The sequence below is a fragment of the Heterocephalus glaber genome, unplaced genomic scaffold (genome assembly GCF_053883595.1).
Source record: "Heterocephalus glaber isolate CG9 unplaced genomic scaffold, H.glaber_assembly_v1.0 deba00001481, whole genome shotgun sequence".
Taxonomy (NCBI): domain Eukaryota; kingdom Metazoa; phylum Chordata; class Mammalia; order Rodentia; family Bathyergidae; genus Heterocephalus; species Heterocephalus glaber.
The window spans coordinates 6,154,666-6,171,825 of record NW_028258317.1 but is presented as its reverse complement, the minus strand read 5'-3'; the positions used below and the strand labels follow the sequence as shown (position 1 = coordinate 6,171,825).

The 17,160-nt window shown below is 34.6% G+C and overlaps 1 protein-coding gene across 7 annotated transcripts in view; it reads left to right on the top strand.

Annotated features, from left to right (window-relative positions):
- The window catches only part of Slc44a1 (solute carrier family 44 member 1), a 487,317-nt gene that overhangs the window by 398,387 nt on the left and 71,770 nt on the right, over positions 1-17,160 (top strand). For all 7 annotated transcript variants that reach the window (XM_087184206.1, XM_087184208.1, XM_087184209.1 and 4 more), the window contains 7 exons: positions 3,689-3,858; positions 5,789-5,878; positions 9,273-9,412; positions 10,785-10,971; positions 11,993-12,158; positions 12,904-13,060; positions 14,661-14,744. In XM_087184206.1, the coding sequence (XP_087040332.1) occupies positions 3,689-3,858; positions 5,789-5,878; positions 9,273-9,412; positions 10,785-10,971; positions 11,993-12,158; positions 12,904-13,060; positions 14,661-14,744 (994 nt within the window). The remainder of the gene's footprint in view (positions 1-3,688; positions 3,859-5,788; positions 5,879-9,272; positions 9,413-10,784; positions 10,972-11,992; positions 12,159-12,903; positions 13,061-14,660; positions 14,745-17,160) is intronic.

Here is a 17,160-nt window from a genome sequence, read left to right as displayed (position 1 = left end):
TTATATCAGATAGGATTTAAATGGTAAAATATAAGACAAATCATTTCAGTGTCATAGTATTTACTTTTTAAAAATAAGAAAATAATTCAAGGGGCTGGGAATCTACTCAGTGGTAGAGTACATACACAAAGTCCTGAGTTCAATTACCAGCACCAAAAAAAAAAAAAAAAAAAAGAGAGAGAGAGAAAGAAAAGAAGAACAAAACCAAAATAATTCAAGTATGAAAAAAACATGGCTGGTAGAGTTTTTGTTTGAGGAGTTGAGAAAAAGAGTGACAGACAAGGGAATCTAGTGATTTTTTTTTTTCTTTAAAGCTAAGTATTTAATTTTTTTTAATAATGTATATGAATATTATCTCCTTTTATTTCCCTTCTGTGTTTTTGTTTAGGATTAAGAGGAGATTTTTAACTATGAGCTAGACAATGCAGTTAATCAGCTTGTGCTAATTTTATCCATTTAAATTTAGAGCTGTCAGTTTTTTAAAAAGTGACATAGGTTAAACTGTAGGGTAAAAGATTGTTGTTATTTTGCCCCAGTTTTTTGACGGATACTTATAAAAAGTATTCTTTACAATTGGGCAAATGTTCATAGGTAGTATAAAAATAACTTGAAAGGGTAAGTCAGGGAAGATATTACTCAGTATTTCCTCCTAAACAAAAATGAAGGATTAAAATTTTGAAATGTCGTCCTTCCCTTGTCTAATCCACTACACTCATCCTAAGTTAGAAAAGCAGAGAACACTGAAAATACTTATTATGCTGCTCCTATATAATTTAGAGTTGCTGATTTATGGGCATGCTCTTTTTTTTTTTTTTAAAGTAGGAAGATATTTATTGATAGGAAAGCTCCAGAGGGGCAGGAGCTGTGCAGAGTGGGTAGCCAAAGACCCCACTTTACAGACAAGTTTTATAGGGTGAAACCCACATGGGTACAATGTGAGCCACAACCACAAACATACAATAAGGTTACAAGTATAGTCACTTAGGTAATGGTGTCCAATTAGGAAACAAGTCAAGTAGCAAGCGAACAAGGATTTTCAGTAAGGCTGGGGGTCGGGGATATTTCCTGGAGAGGCTGGATTAAGACCTTGACCCCCACCCCCACCCAGGTGACACTGTTATTTATCCCCAGGGGAAACACAAGAGTATATAGTTTCTCTCCTTTTACAATTCTGGCCTTCAGTGAATGTGCCTTGGGCCACAGTTGTTCTCCTTGCGAAGGCCCATCCCTGTATAATTGGCTGTAATGTTTATAACTAACTTAACTGTCTACAATACCAACAGCCCCCAATAACTTTCCAGCAAATCGTATGGGCCTGCTCTTTGATGATGATGATGATGATGATGATGATGATGATGATGATGATGATGATGATGTTGATGTTGATGTTGATGTTGATGTTGATGTTGATGGTGGTGGTGTTGGTGTAGTGAGGGTGTTGATCTAAAAGAGATTTACAAAGTAGTACTCACTTCTACTCTTATAACAGATGAACAAACTGAGAAAGCAGGACAGAGGACAGAGTGACTTGCAGCTGTGCGATATTAGGAGAATTTAGACTTATGGTTATTGAATAGGAAAAAGGAAGCAAGGAAGCAAGGCTAAGAAAATTAGTTGGTACTGTAAACAAGAAAAGGACAGCAATATCCTTCAGGTGGAGACATTTTATGTTCAAGGTTAGAGGCAAGTGAGTTTAAGCAGAGGCTACTTCAGAGATGACAGGGTAACATATACAGAGGATGAAGATACATATTATTACAGAGCAGAGAGGATTTTAGTTTGGAAGATAGCCATGCTGTAGTTTTAAAATATGTCCTTAGAAGCATTATCTTGGCAGAAGTAACAGACAACATCAGAAAAGAAAGTAAGAAGGAACAAAATTGTCCATTCTGTCACTTCTGTTCCAAATCAGCCTTCTTTCACTTGGAAATATATAGTTAATCCTTTCTTATTCTTGTAATATTTCTAACTAAATCCATTTCACTTAAAAGTGTTCTATAATTTAATTTTTTTACATTATTAGTTAAATAATTTTTGGTCAAAAACAATCACTCGCATACTTTTAATTCAAACGTTACTCAGAATTCTCTGACTTCCTGCAATTTCTAAAAATTCAGCATTTTCACTAATACTGTTTTGGAGGTATGTACAAATACACACTGAGGGAGGGACACAAGAGATTTTTTAAATGAATTATTTGTGTCATATTGTTAAGTCATTTTTGGATACATCCACTGAGGCATAACTAAGGTAAGGCTACATCTTTAAAATTATTTTGTTTCATGAATTATAACAGCAAGGAAGTTGTTGCTTATTCTTACAACCATTGGTGCTCACTTATTAACATTTAAGGAAAATTGATGCATAGTTTACTCATACTCTTATTTGAAAAGAAGTATTTTTTGAGAAAGGAAACAAAGTGTTTTGCTTTAGGTTACACATTGTTGTTTTGCTAATGTTAGAAACTTGGGAATTTGGTACCCAACCATGCAGTCTTATCCACTAATTGGACCAAAATACAGTGCCAGCTAAAACTAAGAACACATTTACAACATTCCAATCAAAAATGTTGTTATACCTGCCACAAATAGTCCTATGAACAGTTCTGGAAATGCAGGATTCATGTTAATGATGGCTAGACTTAACTTAATTCACTTCTAAGTGTGTATTTTGGCTTGGACATACATAGGGACTCTCCTAGAATCCTAGCAAATCATAACCAAAGGCATATTCATAGTCCTTTGTTTCAGATTCTCTCATTGATTGATATGTATTGCCCTTTCAGAAGTTGGAGTAAAACCATGTTGTTACTACAAACCAGATTTATGTCAGAGGTCACACATACCTGTGTTCCTTCACAAGACAAAACTGGATTAAATTTAAATGATTAAGTAATTGCTTATTGCCCCCATTTTTGGACACATATATATATAAAAGGAAAAGAAAATAGTCCAGAATCTCATAACCCTAATAAGCCAGATACTTTTTTTACTCTTTAATTTTCTTTTTTTGTTGCCATTCTTATACCTAACTTTTTAGTGCAGAGATGCCAGCACCATATTCCTACATTATAAGCATTTTCATATGTTAGTATTCATAGTTATTTTTTAAGTAACTGCATATTATACTTATGTTAATGGCATGACTTTGTTTATATGAGAGGTATTAAATTTGGGCCCCAAATACCTTTATTAAGCTCAAGTTTTGTGTGCTGTTTTGTTAGAGGAAACAGTCTGTTAATGGTGGCACATTTCAAGTGTTTTTTCCTTTTAAATTGCTTATGGTACAAATTCATTTTCAGTTCAATGAAGTATGTTTGTAAACTTTGTCATCTCCCCTTTGGTAGATGTGCCGGCTGAGGAGTTGAAGTGTTTGATTTTGCTTCTGGTGGTTCTGTGTATGTGTATGGTATTTGTATGTGTGCATTTCTTTGCAGAAGGGGAGGGTAATGTCTTCTGTTGGAACATGCACTCCACCCTTTTTGATAAGGCTTGTGGTAAGATTTGCATCACTGCTCATAACAACAGTCATCTTCATAGCACTAAGCACACAGCTCTTAGCTTCCATAATGATGTGTGGAGGGTGGAGTGTATTGCAGCCATATTCACCTTTCATTTGTGTGTTTGATGTGGCATTTATATTAAGTAGGAGTAATTTTTTTTCTGATTTTTTTTTCTTGTGTCACCAGTGCACCTATTCCATTCTTCCATCGCTGTGCTCCTGTGAACATTTCCTGCTATGCCAAGTTTGCAGAGGCCCTGATCACCTTTGTCAGTGACAATAGTGTCTTACACAGGCTGATTAGTGGAGTAATGACCAGCAAAGAAATTATATTGGGACTTTGCTTGTTATCACTAGGTAATTGTTTTTCTCATTATTAGCTATTGCATAGTACTGCAGTAAAAGACTGTTCTGTCTTTTAGCCAAAATATGAGTACAACTGGGGATACTTGTAAAATGTTTAACTTCCCATAGCCAAAATAATTGTTTCAGATTATATACAGTTTAAAAAATGTACCTAAAGATATGTATATACATATCTTAAACTCATTTCCCCTTTTTCTTTCATTGGAGAAAACTGGTGTTTTCCCATACTTTGGTTACTAAGTCTGTGACTACCTTTAATATGATAGCAAGAGGCATCTTATAATGAGTCAGCACCTCTGTTTCTAGTTATAATTCTAAAAGGTGTATTTACTTATGAAAGAGGCCACATATCCTCTTACATATTTCTAAGAACATGCATATCTGATACATTACTTTTGAAATATATAATTTTCTTTTCATTGTTGCAGTTTACAGTATCACTGCAGTGCTGGAAAAATTCAGAAATCTCCACTTGTTAGCCACTGAGTTTCCTAGTCGATAAATAATATGAGCAAGTAAAAATTTTATTTTCAAGATGAAAAAGTTCTGTATCATTTTAGAACTAAATGAGGGGCTATTAGAACTTATAGGCCTTCTTAGTTGGGAGAAGTAAAGAGTTAGGAACAAAACAGTTTTTCATTTTATAAGTAAAATTAGTATTTGTGCCTGTTAACAGCAATTACAGTCACTGAGAACATACAAGATATATTTCCGTCTTGTCATTAGAGAGTATTTTCTGTTTGCTCAACCAGTACTTCACTCAATTGAAACAATGCTGTTCATATGAACATCTAATTCTTTGATATTTGAATGGCTCCCATCTATTTTACATTCTTGTATATTTATTGCAAAAGTGAGTACCCTAATAATGTTCCTAGAACAGATCCTAACCATTTATTTGGCTTTGCAAATTATCCAAAGAAACTTGACTTAACTTTATGTAAAAATTACTTGGTTTCTGAAATAGTTGAACACTTTAACCAGAAATAGTATCTAAACCTTAAAAATAATGATGTTTTAAAAAGACAATGATGTTGTGAAGCCATTGGAATTTCAGTTTTTATTAAAATCATTCTCTTTTGAGGCTTGAGAATATAATATGAACCTGAGTATACTTGCTCATTTGCTTGTGGAATGGGCCTTTAGATTGTTAAAGATTTATAAATTATTATTTCAGAAATTAATTTCCCATTCAAGGATTAAATCCTCCCTTTCTTGAGAATTTTATTCATGATTTTAGCACACTGGGATTAGGACAGATAAAGGAGTTTGGCTAATTAATTCAAAATAAGCTTTGTTCATTTTTGAGGAAGAGTTTTTCAATCAGTTAAATAAAGTTAGAGGAATTTTGAACTCAATAGGCTTCAGGATATTATAGGGTCAGATCCTTCCCTAGAATTCTAAAGATTAAAAATGCCAGATAAAGATAAAATGCCATCTAGTTTGTAGACTCACAGTCAGAGAAGTTGGCCTATTTATGAAATACATACATTACTCAAAGCAGTGTAGCACTAATTTAACTTATCTCAATCCACGTATGATAACTTCCTGTCACCAACATACATATCATTCCCTACAATTTGTGTGTTGGCATGTGTGTTTGCATGTCTGATGTCTTTCCCATGGTGAATCCACAACAGTCTTGTGCTGTTTTTGAGTCACCATTTGCATTTGCATGTGTTCTTTTCTATAATTTATAAACCTACACAATTAGGCGCTTTTCTTTTTGAGTGATGCTATTTAAGTGGTACAAGTAGCAAAATCAAAATGCAAGAACAGCCAGTTTCCTTTCCTACCTAAATTATGGTCATGAGCTAGTCAAGACCAACAAATTACTTATTTCCCTGGTAATGAACAACAATTCAAAGGATTTCTCCTATGTTGTCAATAATATTCTACATGTTCTCTCTCTTTCCTGCAGTTCTATCCATGATTTTGATGGTGATAATCAGGTATATATCAAGAATACTTGTGTGGATCTTAACAATTCTGGTCATACTGGGTTCACTTGGTAAGCTATTTGTTTGTTTTTGTGGTACTAATTCCATGGTAGCAAATAGAAATACAAAGAAGAAAATAAAATTTTTATTTCTATATGCTATATCTTTTCTATAAAGAGTGTTTTAAGAATTTTATAATTATATTCTCTTTTCTCGTTTCACCTGTTAGTATTTGAGGTCCAGACCTTTTTACTATGCATATGTATGTGATTATACATTATTCAGTTAAATTTTTAGCTTGAATATGTAATTCTTGTAATAATGAAATCTGTCTCCATTTACATTTATATCCTTATTGATGTTTGGTTTTACTACTATTTTGTTTTCCTGAAATTTATGCTTTTTTATTTTGTTTTCTCTATCTTTGCTATATAAACTTTTTTCTGTTTATCTTCACCCTTAGGTAGTATGCATAATATTTTTACATCTATAGTTGGTAACATACATTTTCAGAATATACTCTTTATTGTTTTTGTTTTTTTTTTGGTACCGGAAATTGAACTCGGGACCTTGCACTTGTGAGGCAGGTGCCGGAACCACTGAGCTAAATCCCCGGCCAAGAATATGCTCTTTAGACTTCTGTGGTTATTAAAGGCTAAAATGGCATATATTGAGTTATCCCTTACCTTTTTAAAACTTACCATGAACTTTTATTTCTTTTATCTCTTGCTCTCTTCTGCTCACACCATTTTTTAGCCTTGTTAAATAACCTGAGCTTTTATAGTTGATTATTTTTAAAGTTAAAATACTCTTATACATGCTATATCTTTTAAAAAAATTATTTACCTTTATCTTGAAAAGTTTCAAAATTGTATTTGCATTTGGTTTCAAGTTTTCCTGTGCTGGTTATAATAAAAACTGTTGGTCCCTTTCCCACAAACCTTCACTCTTGAATTCTTAATTTTGGTTCTTTATATTGACTAGAATTGAAATAATTTATTCATGAAGGACTTCTGGGTTATGTATTGTCTCAATTCTTGTTTATCTCAGTTTGTCTTTACCTTCACTTACGAATTTTGAAATCACTGGGTGTAAAATTCATGTACAGTATGTTCCCTTGGGTCTGGACTTTCAGAGAAGAACCCAGAAATAAAGATGAGTGTAAATTTTATTCATTTACCCCTAACTTGTTTCATCTACCTCCAATTTTTTTTTTCTGTGTTACTGAGAATCAAACCTAGAGCCTCACCCATGCACCCTACCACTGAACTACATGCCCAGCCCTATGATTTTTAATAAGGCCTTTTAATTTGAAGATTTTTGTCTAATTCTGGATCTTAAAATGTCATTGATCTTTTGGAGAGGATTCTTTTTCAACTCTGATTTTTTTTCTTTATTTCAATACTATTATTTTTGTACTAGTGGTTTTTCTTAAGCTCATTGTTTATTCAACTATTTTCTTCTAAATCACCATTTCAATGTTTTTGTCATTTCTTTTATACTTCAGGAAGAGGTCTTTGAGTTTATTTGCATATTACTGATTTAGTTTTTCTCACTATCACTTCTGTAGCTGACTACCTACAATGAGGATTTAAATTTTGTTATTCCAATTTCATTTTATGTGTAATATTCTTTCTTTCAGTTATCTTTCTTTTTACTTTACCTTACAACCTTAGTATCTAATTCTGTGTTTAGATAGTTATTACAGTAAATCTAGGTTTCAATCATAACTCTGCTGCTTACTATATATGTGACATTAGGCGTGTTACTTAACTTTCCTAAATTTAATTTTATCATTGGTAGAGGTAGTAATAACCACTCACTAGTGTTGTGATTAAGTCACAACTGTAAAGGATTAGAACACATCTTAACACAAATTTAAATGTTCAATAAATAGATTATATCTACTGTGACTGTTCTGAACAGCATATTATGTCATTCTGTTTTCCTTGAACTTCAGCTTTTCTTATAACTTTTTATTCTGGTTTGTTGAAAACGTATTTCCTTCCATTTAAAAAAATATGTTCCTGGGCTGGGGATTTAGCTCAGTGTTTCCGCTGCCTGCCTCGCAAGCGCAATGTCCCAAGTTCGATCCCCAGTACCATATCCCCCCCACCCCAGTTTCTGAAACCATTTTCTTATACTAGCAAGATTTCAAAATGGAAGAAGTCTTTTTCATAGACTATTGATTGTTTTGGTTTCTTTACTCATCTTTAGCAAAAGAAAAATTCATGGTTGGTATGTGCCAGCAGATGGGATATGAAATTTCCCTTTGGCCTATTCATTGTGTCAGTATAGGTGGAGGTTAGGTTGATGTGCATAGATATTAGCCAAGATCTCAGGTGCATTTATTTTTTTCTTTCCTTTTTCCTTTTCCACGGGCATGCTAGGCAAGTCCTCTTTGACTGAGCTGCATCCCCAGTCCATAGACATTTATCTTGCCAATGCACATGCCACTCTACTCTGAATCATTCTTGCTCACTGTGAGGGCTTTAAGGATGATGTGATCCCCACCTCTCCTTCTCCTCACATTTGTTACCACTTTTGCCCTTGCTTACTGCTGTGGCCATGTGGTCTCCTTTTTCTCAGGCTAGGCATTGTCCAACCTTAGCATCCTAGAACTTTGCTTGGAGCACTTTTTTCTTAGTTTCATAGACTGCTTTTTCTTAGTCTTCTGATTCTCTTGCTTAAGCATCATCTTCCCAGCGAGGCTTTGCTTACCAGTATGTAAAACTGCAGTGCTTTCCCACCACAAGCACTATCCCTCTGATCAGATTTTTTCTTTACATTGTATATTTTTACTCGTCTCCTTTTTTGTTTGTTTGTTTATTTGCTTGTTTCCTCATTACTCTATAACCTCTACGAGCAGTGAAAGTGGTCTTAGGTGGTGTAGGAATTCAAAATGTTTGCGGAATGAGTGAATATTCAGTTATCTTACATTGAGGTAGGTTTGCCTTCTTCAGTCTAGTTCTCGGACTCTCCAAACTATATTAAAAATTAAAATGGTTATCCCTCACACCCACTACTACCAGATTTCCTGTCTTTGTTTCTACCTTTGGGGGGAACTCTTCTTTTTATCTTCATTTTTTTATTGTACAGATATTTAATCAATTGCATGACTTTGTCAGTACTAGGCACTGGAGTTACCATTTCCTCTCAGAGGTATCTGTTCTTACTGGCTCTCTCTCAGCTTCATGAAGTCAATAATAAATTCATTTGGAGGAAGTTTATTTGATACACTGAAGAATTTGTAAGTGCTTAATGTAAAAGATGATCATAGTATAATTGGCACTCCCCTTTCGCTGGCAAAAGGTTACAGCTACACTTCCCAGCTAAATGGATTGTCACTGCATAAATTCCATATTGATGTGTATGAAAGGCCCAGAAAATTGAGGATTTTGTGTCACATATTATGCCAATAATTACAAAAACAATTGTCTTTTGTTTTGTTTTGTGTTTCTCCAGGTGGCACAGGTGTACTATGGTGGCTGTATGCAAAGCAAAGAAGGTCACCAAAAGAAAAAGTTCTTCCTGAACAGCTTCAGATAGCTGAAGACAATCTTCGGGCCCTCCTCATCTATGCCATTTCAGCTACAGTGTTCACAGTGAGTACGGCTCAGGTGTACCATTACTTAGTTCTGAGTTTTTATTTATAGGAGATCATTAATGGTGCAGAAACGCCTAACCTTGATCCCCATTACACAAAAAAGTCTGTTGGAGGCTTCCCTAATTGATGAATGCCCTTTGATAGAATATTTTGCTCTACCACCCTGTCTGCTGTTTGAGAGATTTTCATCTAAAATATTAGTATTATCATTTGCAAAGAAGAATATATTTCTTACTATAAAATAATTATTTAAAAAAACAATTCCCCTTACTATAGGGAAATATGTTGAAAATTTCATATCATTCCATGTACTTGTTCACTGATTATTTTCCCATTTTGTCCCACTTTTTAACATTGTGTAGTATATAAAAAATATAGGTGAAGTTCATTGCTTAGTTGTTCTATAGTGAAATTACAAACATTTAGTTAAATAATTATATTCATCTTTAGTGCACCAATTATCTTCTCTCTGCAGAAAAAAAAACAAAAATCACTCCATTTCTACAAGCAATCCCAAGCTATTTCTGAACATCAAAAACAAAAAAATAAAGCCACTATAAAAGTATTGGTGCCGAAAACTGTTTGTTAATTATGCTTTTAAGTGCAGTTCTCTGTGCTCAATGCTCAGTGTAGAGTGTGGGATGGGAAGGAGGCAAAGAGTGATTCTGCTGTGTAACCCATTCTTAACAAGTTCCTGTTCCAGTGAGGGAGATGAGACACAAATAAATAACTTCTGTGTTTTTGGGGTGATGACATTTGGTCCTCTCACCCTTTTCAAAGTGACAGGTATGTGTCTATTCTAATGAAGAGTCTTATCCTGACACATAACACATTTTGATTGGTAATAAGTAACAAAGCGAATGTCAGAGAATTCCAGGTTTTAAAAAATTGAGAATTATTTTATGTTTATCTTTAAAGAATACCTAAAACCATAATATAATTGAAAATGATAAATACTATAAAAGAAGTAGAGATTAAAAGTACTGTTATTGAGATTCAGAGAATGATACTTCCAATTTTGAGGTTTTATGTATTTATTTATTTATTTATATTCTTTTGAACTATAAAAGCATTTAGTATTCAGTTACCAGAAATCAGGGCTATAGAACAGTTTGAGAAAACCTTAGTTCTTTTTAATGGTTGTCTGTGGATGTTACCATGAAAGGAAAAAGTTTTTTCTTGTGTCCATTTCCTTATTAAGTAAACTAGACCACAACTATGAGATCAAAACACAGAAAGATTAAAAGCAACAAGGCTGAAGCTAAGTTAGTTTTGATACCTACTATATAAATGACAGAGGCAACATAGTGTTCTCTTGTTTATTGCTTAAAATGCAACTTTGACCCTTTCCCTCCATTCTCTCCCTTTAGGTTATCTTGTTCCTGATAATGCTGGTTATGCGCAAACGTGTTGCTCTCACAATCGCCTTGTTTCATGTGGCCGGCAAGGTCTTCATTCACCTGCCACTGTTAGTCTTCCAACCGTTTTGGACCTTCTTTGCTCTTGTCTTGTTTTGGGCATACTGGATCATGACACTTCTTTTTCTTGGCACTACTGGTAAGCAGATATGTTGCTTATTTATCTTAGTAATATGTCTAATTTGCACTCAAATATATTAAAACATCAGAGAAGGCTTGGAGGTATAACTTGGCATGGAGTTCTTGCCTAGGATGGGGTTTGATCCCTACCACTGCCCAAAATCAATCAATGAGTCAATCAGTCTTCACATGTTTCTTGACAAAGGTCCAAAAGCCATCAGATCTAGCAGGGTAATAGCTATTCAGTAACCCACTCCCTGTTCATAATTTTTAGACCATCCTAGTAATGTAGGTCTAGGCCAGATAAGGGCTGAAATTATATCATAATTTTGAGATGATCATGGGTGTGAAGTGAGTTTTGTAATGACACAGACATTTGGATTCATTCTAAAATGAACTTAACAAATGCATGTCTCTCCAGAGTTGCTTCAAAACCCAGTATGGCCAAGGATCAGTTTGTGGCCTTGGGATTTTCTAATTTGGAAACAACCTGCATCTAGCTAGCACCCCTGCAGATGACATAGTTCATAGATTCTCCAACTTGCTGGTGGCCTTACTCAATATCAGAGATTAAGCCAAAATGGCATTAATTGTGAGGAGTAGTAGGATATCAAGCTTGTATGCAACTTTTTTCTCCATTCCGCACACACTCACCAAATGAATGTAATGTTAATTTCTGTCCTAATAGTTCATTAAGATTTATAATTACTGAATAAATAATAGCTCTGAAAAAAATATTGAAATGTTTGAAAATTTTTGCCTACATAATAATGTAATAAGAACTATATTCAAATAGAGCAATTTTTAAAAGCTTTAAATGGTGCCTTTGAGGAAACCAAAGTGCCTAATTGTGTAATGTTTAATTACACAACTTTAAAATTTTTTTTTTGTCCCTTAATGAAATAGCATTAAGAGTGTGAAATTTGTGGTTTGGGAACAGGGATCTGTTGTTGAAAATTGAACTATTCTCATATTTAACAGCTACATTTCTTTGTTTGTACTTTATGTGCTGCCTCTTTCCTTCCTTGACATTTTCCTAGGCAGTGCTGTTCAGAATGACGAAGGCTTTGTGGAGTTTAGAATTTCTGGTCCTCTACAGTACATGTGGTGGTACCATGTGGTTGGCCTAATCTGGATCAGTGAATTTATTCTAGCATGTCAGCAGATGACTGTGGCCGGAGCTGTGGTAACGTACTACTTCACTAGGTGAGTTTGTACTTTTCAAAAAACTCAAAGTTGCAGGTTGAAGGGGAAAAGAATGGGACTGAGGTTAGTAAGAGTTTCATGTCTTTAAAATAATAATTGGAAATGAATATAATAAAATACTACATTTGATAATTCTGGGAGGTAGGAAAATGGGAGGTTGTTATTCTCTACTTTTCTGTAATTGTCTCAGAATTTTTCAGAACAGCAGGTTATGATATAACTTCAAATTATATTGAACAGAAAAATAAATCTTGTAGTAGTACCATATGTATTTTTGCTTTGTAAAAAAGTCCATTAAAAAACAAGTTTTTAAAATTCATTTGGATCAGAAAAAGTGTTGTGAGTCTTCTTTGCTAACTTTAGAGCTGAATATTAAAGCTATAGGCTACATAATTTTCTGTTATAATGCAGTGCTAGTTCTATATTAAATGTCTTTTAAATTCTGTTTTCTGATTATATGGTTAGCTCCTTAGGTACTCCTTGATGTGAGCTTTCAAAGCAGTTCTAATTAATTTGAAGTAATAGAGCATAAACACCCTATGAAACCATAGAGAAATGAAAAATTAATTTTGTATAGTAGATCTGTAGCATTTGTATTAGTTATATATTACTTTGCTATTTTGTCATAAAACTAGAATAAGATTAATAAACTGACTTTTCACTGCATTGAATTCTAAAACATAATTCTGTATCCGTTCTGATCTATGCTTTGTTTTAATTATCTTTTTGATCATTTAAAAAATAGGGATAAAAGGAATTTGCCATTTACACCCATTTTGGCATCAGTGAATCGCCTTATTCGTTATCACCTTGGTACTGTAGCAAAAGGATCTTTTATTATCACATTAGTAAAAATTCCACGAATGATCCTTATGTACATTCACAGTCAACTCAAAGGGAAGGTAAGGAAAAAATGCTTTTTCTGGACTTTCTATGAGTATATTCCAGACCTCAGTTCTTCATGTGGTAAAGTGCCCAGTGATGTTAAATGCAAAGTTGTGGGTGTCTTCTCCACAGTCATAAGAAACCTAGAATGCAGTCCTTCTTCTGACCTCCCACTCACACACTCCATGTGCTCTGCCAAAATACATCTAATCATGGGTCACCCAGAGTACTCTATTTCACTCACATTGACTCACACATTGGGATTAATCAGCTCTCTGTCACTGTGACAAAATAACTGAGAAAAACAACTTAAAGAAGGAAAGGTTTATTCTGGCTCACAGTTTCAAAGATTTCATTCCATTGCTTTTAGGCCTGTGGTGAGGCAGAAACATCATGGCAGAAGAGTAGGGCAGTGGGAAGCTACTCACCTCATGGCATCCAGGAAGCAAACAGAGTGAGAGTCAGAGATAAGATATAGTTCACAAAGTCATACCCCTTAACCCACTTCCTTCACTAGGCCCAACCTCCTAATACCTATTCAGCTATGTACTAACTCATCAATGGATTAATCCATCAGTTGGCAACCCAGCCTTCAACACAGTCATCCTTTTGGGGAATGTTCTAGACCCCAACCACAACACACTTCTCCCTCTTAGAACCTCTTCCATATTCTTTTTAAAATATTTTTTATTGACACATAATAATTGTACAATAATAAAGTCAGAATATTTAGCATGACCACACCTCATATATTTATCATTTTGTTCAAGAACTTTCAAATTCCTCTCTTCTAGCTACTTTGAAATATCCACTACAGTATCTTTAACCATAGTCTTTCTGCTGTGTAACAGAACACCAGAAGTTAATCTTTTTGTCCAGTAGTAATTTTACACCCACTAAACAACTCTGCTAGAAGAAAATAAGAGAAGTGCTCTATGACAGTGGCCTAGTCAAAGATATTAGATAAGGCCACAAAAGTATAGGCAGTCAGGGCAGAAAGTGATAAATGGGATTACATCAAACTAAAAAGCTTCAGTACAGCAAAAGAAGTAATCAAGAGATTGAAGAGACAACCTAAAGAGTGGGAGAAAATATTTGCAAACTATGCATCTGACAAGAGGTTAATATCCAGAATACATAAGGATTTCCCCTTATCCTTGACTGTGTAAATATCATCCATTTCACTATAGTTTGGCTGAAATGCCATAGTGTAGCTCAAAAAGTCAAGCTTTCTAGAAATATTTCCTGATTCCTTCCATCTGTCAAGCAACATTATCTTTCTATGTTCACCACTCTTTGACAATTAAGTGTTTGTACTATATTCTGATTCTAACCTTTTTTGTGTTTAGCATTTTTTTCTCCTACTAAATTATAATTTGCTTGCTGGTTTTACATACCTCACTATATCATATATGCAGTAGGTACTGAATAAAGGATGACTCAGACTGCTTAAAAATAATTCAACCATGATGTTTTAAGAAAGGAAAGGGTAGGTGTGGAAGTTTTAATGCTTAAGTTGTGACTTCGTCCATTTTTATTTTTCAAATATTTGAATTCTTCCATATGATGGTTTGACTTTTTGGTCTTTTAATTATTTCACATTTATCCCCCATCCAGGAAAATGCTTGTGCACGATGTGTGCTGAAATCATGTATTTGTTGCCTTTGGTGTCTTGAAAAGTGCCTAAATTATTTAAATCAGGTAAAATGTTTTAAAAATAAATCTTTCACTTTCAAAGGCAGTTTTCATATTTATTAAGATAAAATAACTGGATTTAATTGAAAGGTGCTGTTTTTCTTGTGGCATTGTGCAGTGTACCTTGAATAAGCATGTCTATTTTGATTGCATTCTCATTTTTTTAACTAATATATGTTTTACCAAGGCGCATTAATCTAATTTTAGTACATGGGTAAGACATCACTTTCTCAAAGACATTTGTCACTTAATTCAATTCTTTTATTTTTATTTTCCCTAAAAATCTTTCTACTCTAGCCATTATTCTTGAATTATTATAAATGTTGTTTAAAAGCTTTAGTTTAATGTAAAGCTGTTGTGACACTTGTTGCTGTTTTGCAATTATTTACTATCATTCAAATCCCTCTGTGCTGGTACTCCCACCCTTCAGCTGCTAAGCACTATGATACTGGCTTAAGAAAGATTATCAAAGGAAGTGCTATTTTAAAATTTGTATTAGTACATGCTTGTAGTACATAATGATTATATTCATCATGGGGAGTTAGTACATGTACATAACATATCTTAATTCTTTTTACATCTTCTTCCTTTCTCCTTTCTTCTTTCCTGCTCTCTCCAAAGAAGTGCTATTTCTAAGGTTGACTGGAGGAATGGACACTTAAAGATGATAATTTTTAAGGGTATGGGTTGGGTCTCTGTCTTTGTTTATTCAAGCATGTAGGACTTGCTGTGGAGCATTCTACTCATCTTTTCTTTCTTTCTTTCTTTTTTTTTTTTTTTTAATGTTTTGTTTTGCTACTTTTCCATTCCCTGAAAATCATTCTAATGTATTGATGCCCTCATCTAATAGGCCACAGACAAAATTGACTTTCTCATCGCTAACCTCTAAGCTCTGTACTTTTATTCACTCCAAGATAGGCAAAGGTGACAGTCTTTTGGCCATGGTGTTGAGCATGCCTGAACTTGGCTTTATTGGGCACTATGGCTAATACAAGAAAGTAGGTATCATGTTTCATTAGAAAAATACATTTTTAGGACTTGGGATTTAGCTCAGTGGCACCACGCCTGCCTTGCAAGCGCAAGGTCCTGAGTTTGATCCTAGGTACCAAAAAAAAAAAAAAAAGAAAGAAAAATACATTCTAGCTAGTCATAATATTCTCTGTGGATGTACAAGAGAATTACATTTTAAAATAATTAGTAACACCAGCCAGATATGGTAATGCATGCCTGTAATTCCTGCTACTTGAGAGGCTGAAGCAAGAGGATTGTAAGTTTGAGACTAACCCGGGCAACTTAGTGACACCTATCCAAAATAAAAAATAAAATGAGTTGGGGATGTAGCACAGTGGTAGAGTGCTTGCCTAGCATGTGTGACACCCTGGATTCAATCCCTGATACTGTTACCAATCACTTAAGTTCAAATGCTTATACTGTTTGCTGACCACTGACCAAACCAAAGGAAGCCATTTATTTTTGGTGAAAAGGAAAAAGGCTTTATTCAAAGCTAGTTCCAAGGATACGTGGGTGCCTCATTTGCCTCAAATCATCATCTCACCTTGTCCAAGTGTGCAAGGATCTTTTCTATAGTAAGGAACAGAGGTGTGAGCGTACAAATGAAACAATAAGACATCTTCAGGCTTGCTTTATGCTCCCACCCATCTTCAGTTTTCTTCCTTTCCTGAAGGAAGGAAATGGCCCAGACCTCCTAGGACTGGCATCTGAATATTCTGCGCATTCATGGTGGCTAAGGAGCAGAGGGGGTGGCATTTAGTCTCTAGATCTGAGGAAGTTTGGAGAAGCCACTTGTCTCTAAAGGAAAAATTCTCAACTTTTATAATTCTGTTTTGCTGTACCAATTACAGCCCCCCCCCAGTCACTGTCCATACAACTTGAAAAATTATACTGTTTAAAATTTGGCCTAGTGCTAAATCATCCTGATACAGAAAGTTGACAGATACATCATCATTACATTTTATACTTTTAAGTAGCTTATCCTCAGAGAGACAGGCTAAACACAGCTCTCTAATCTCAGTTCCTACCACCTTCCATAGGCACATTTTACTTTTACAGCTTCCTAAATGTGCCTAGAATGACTTCTTTCCAACACCTGACTAGTGATTCTGCATGAATGAAGCTTTCCCTCATCCTCCAGCAACCTCCACCAGCTTCTGTGACACCAGTTCATACCTCTGTGAAAACAGTAAGAAATTGGAATTGTCTATACTTCTTTATCTTCACCTTCAGTCTCCTAGCTTCTTAAAGACAGGAATCTTACCTTCCCAGAAACCTTTTTGCCTCCATATGAATGCATTCTGAATAAGAAGTCTCTTTCTTCCATACACATAGGATTGAGCCCACACTGTCAGCATCTCACTTGTGCAGTGGAGCGAGCCCAGATGTTGATGATGTATTTCAGTCTCAA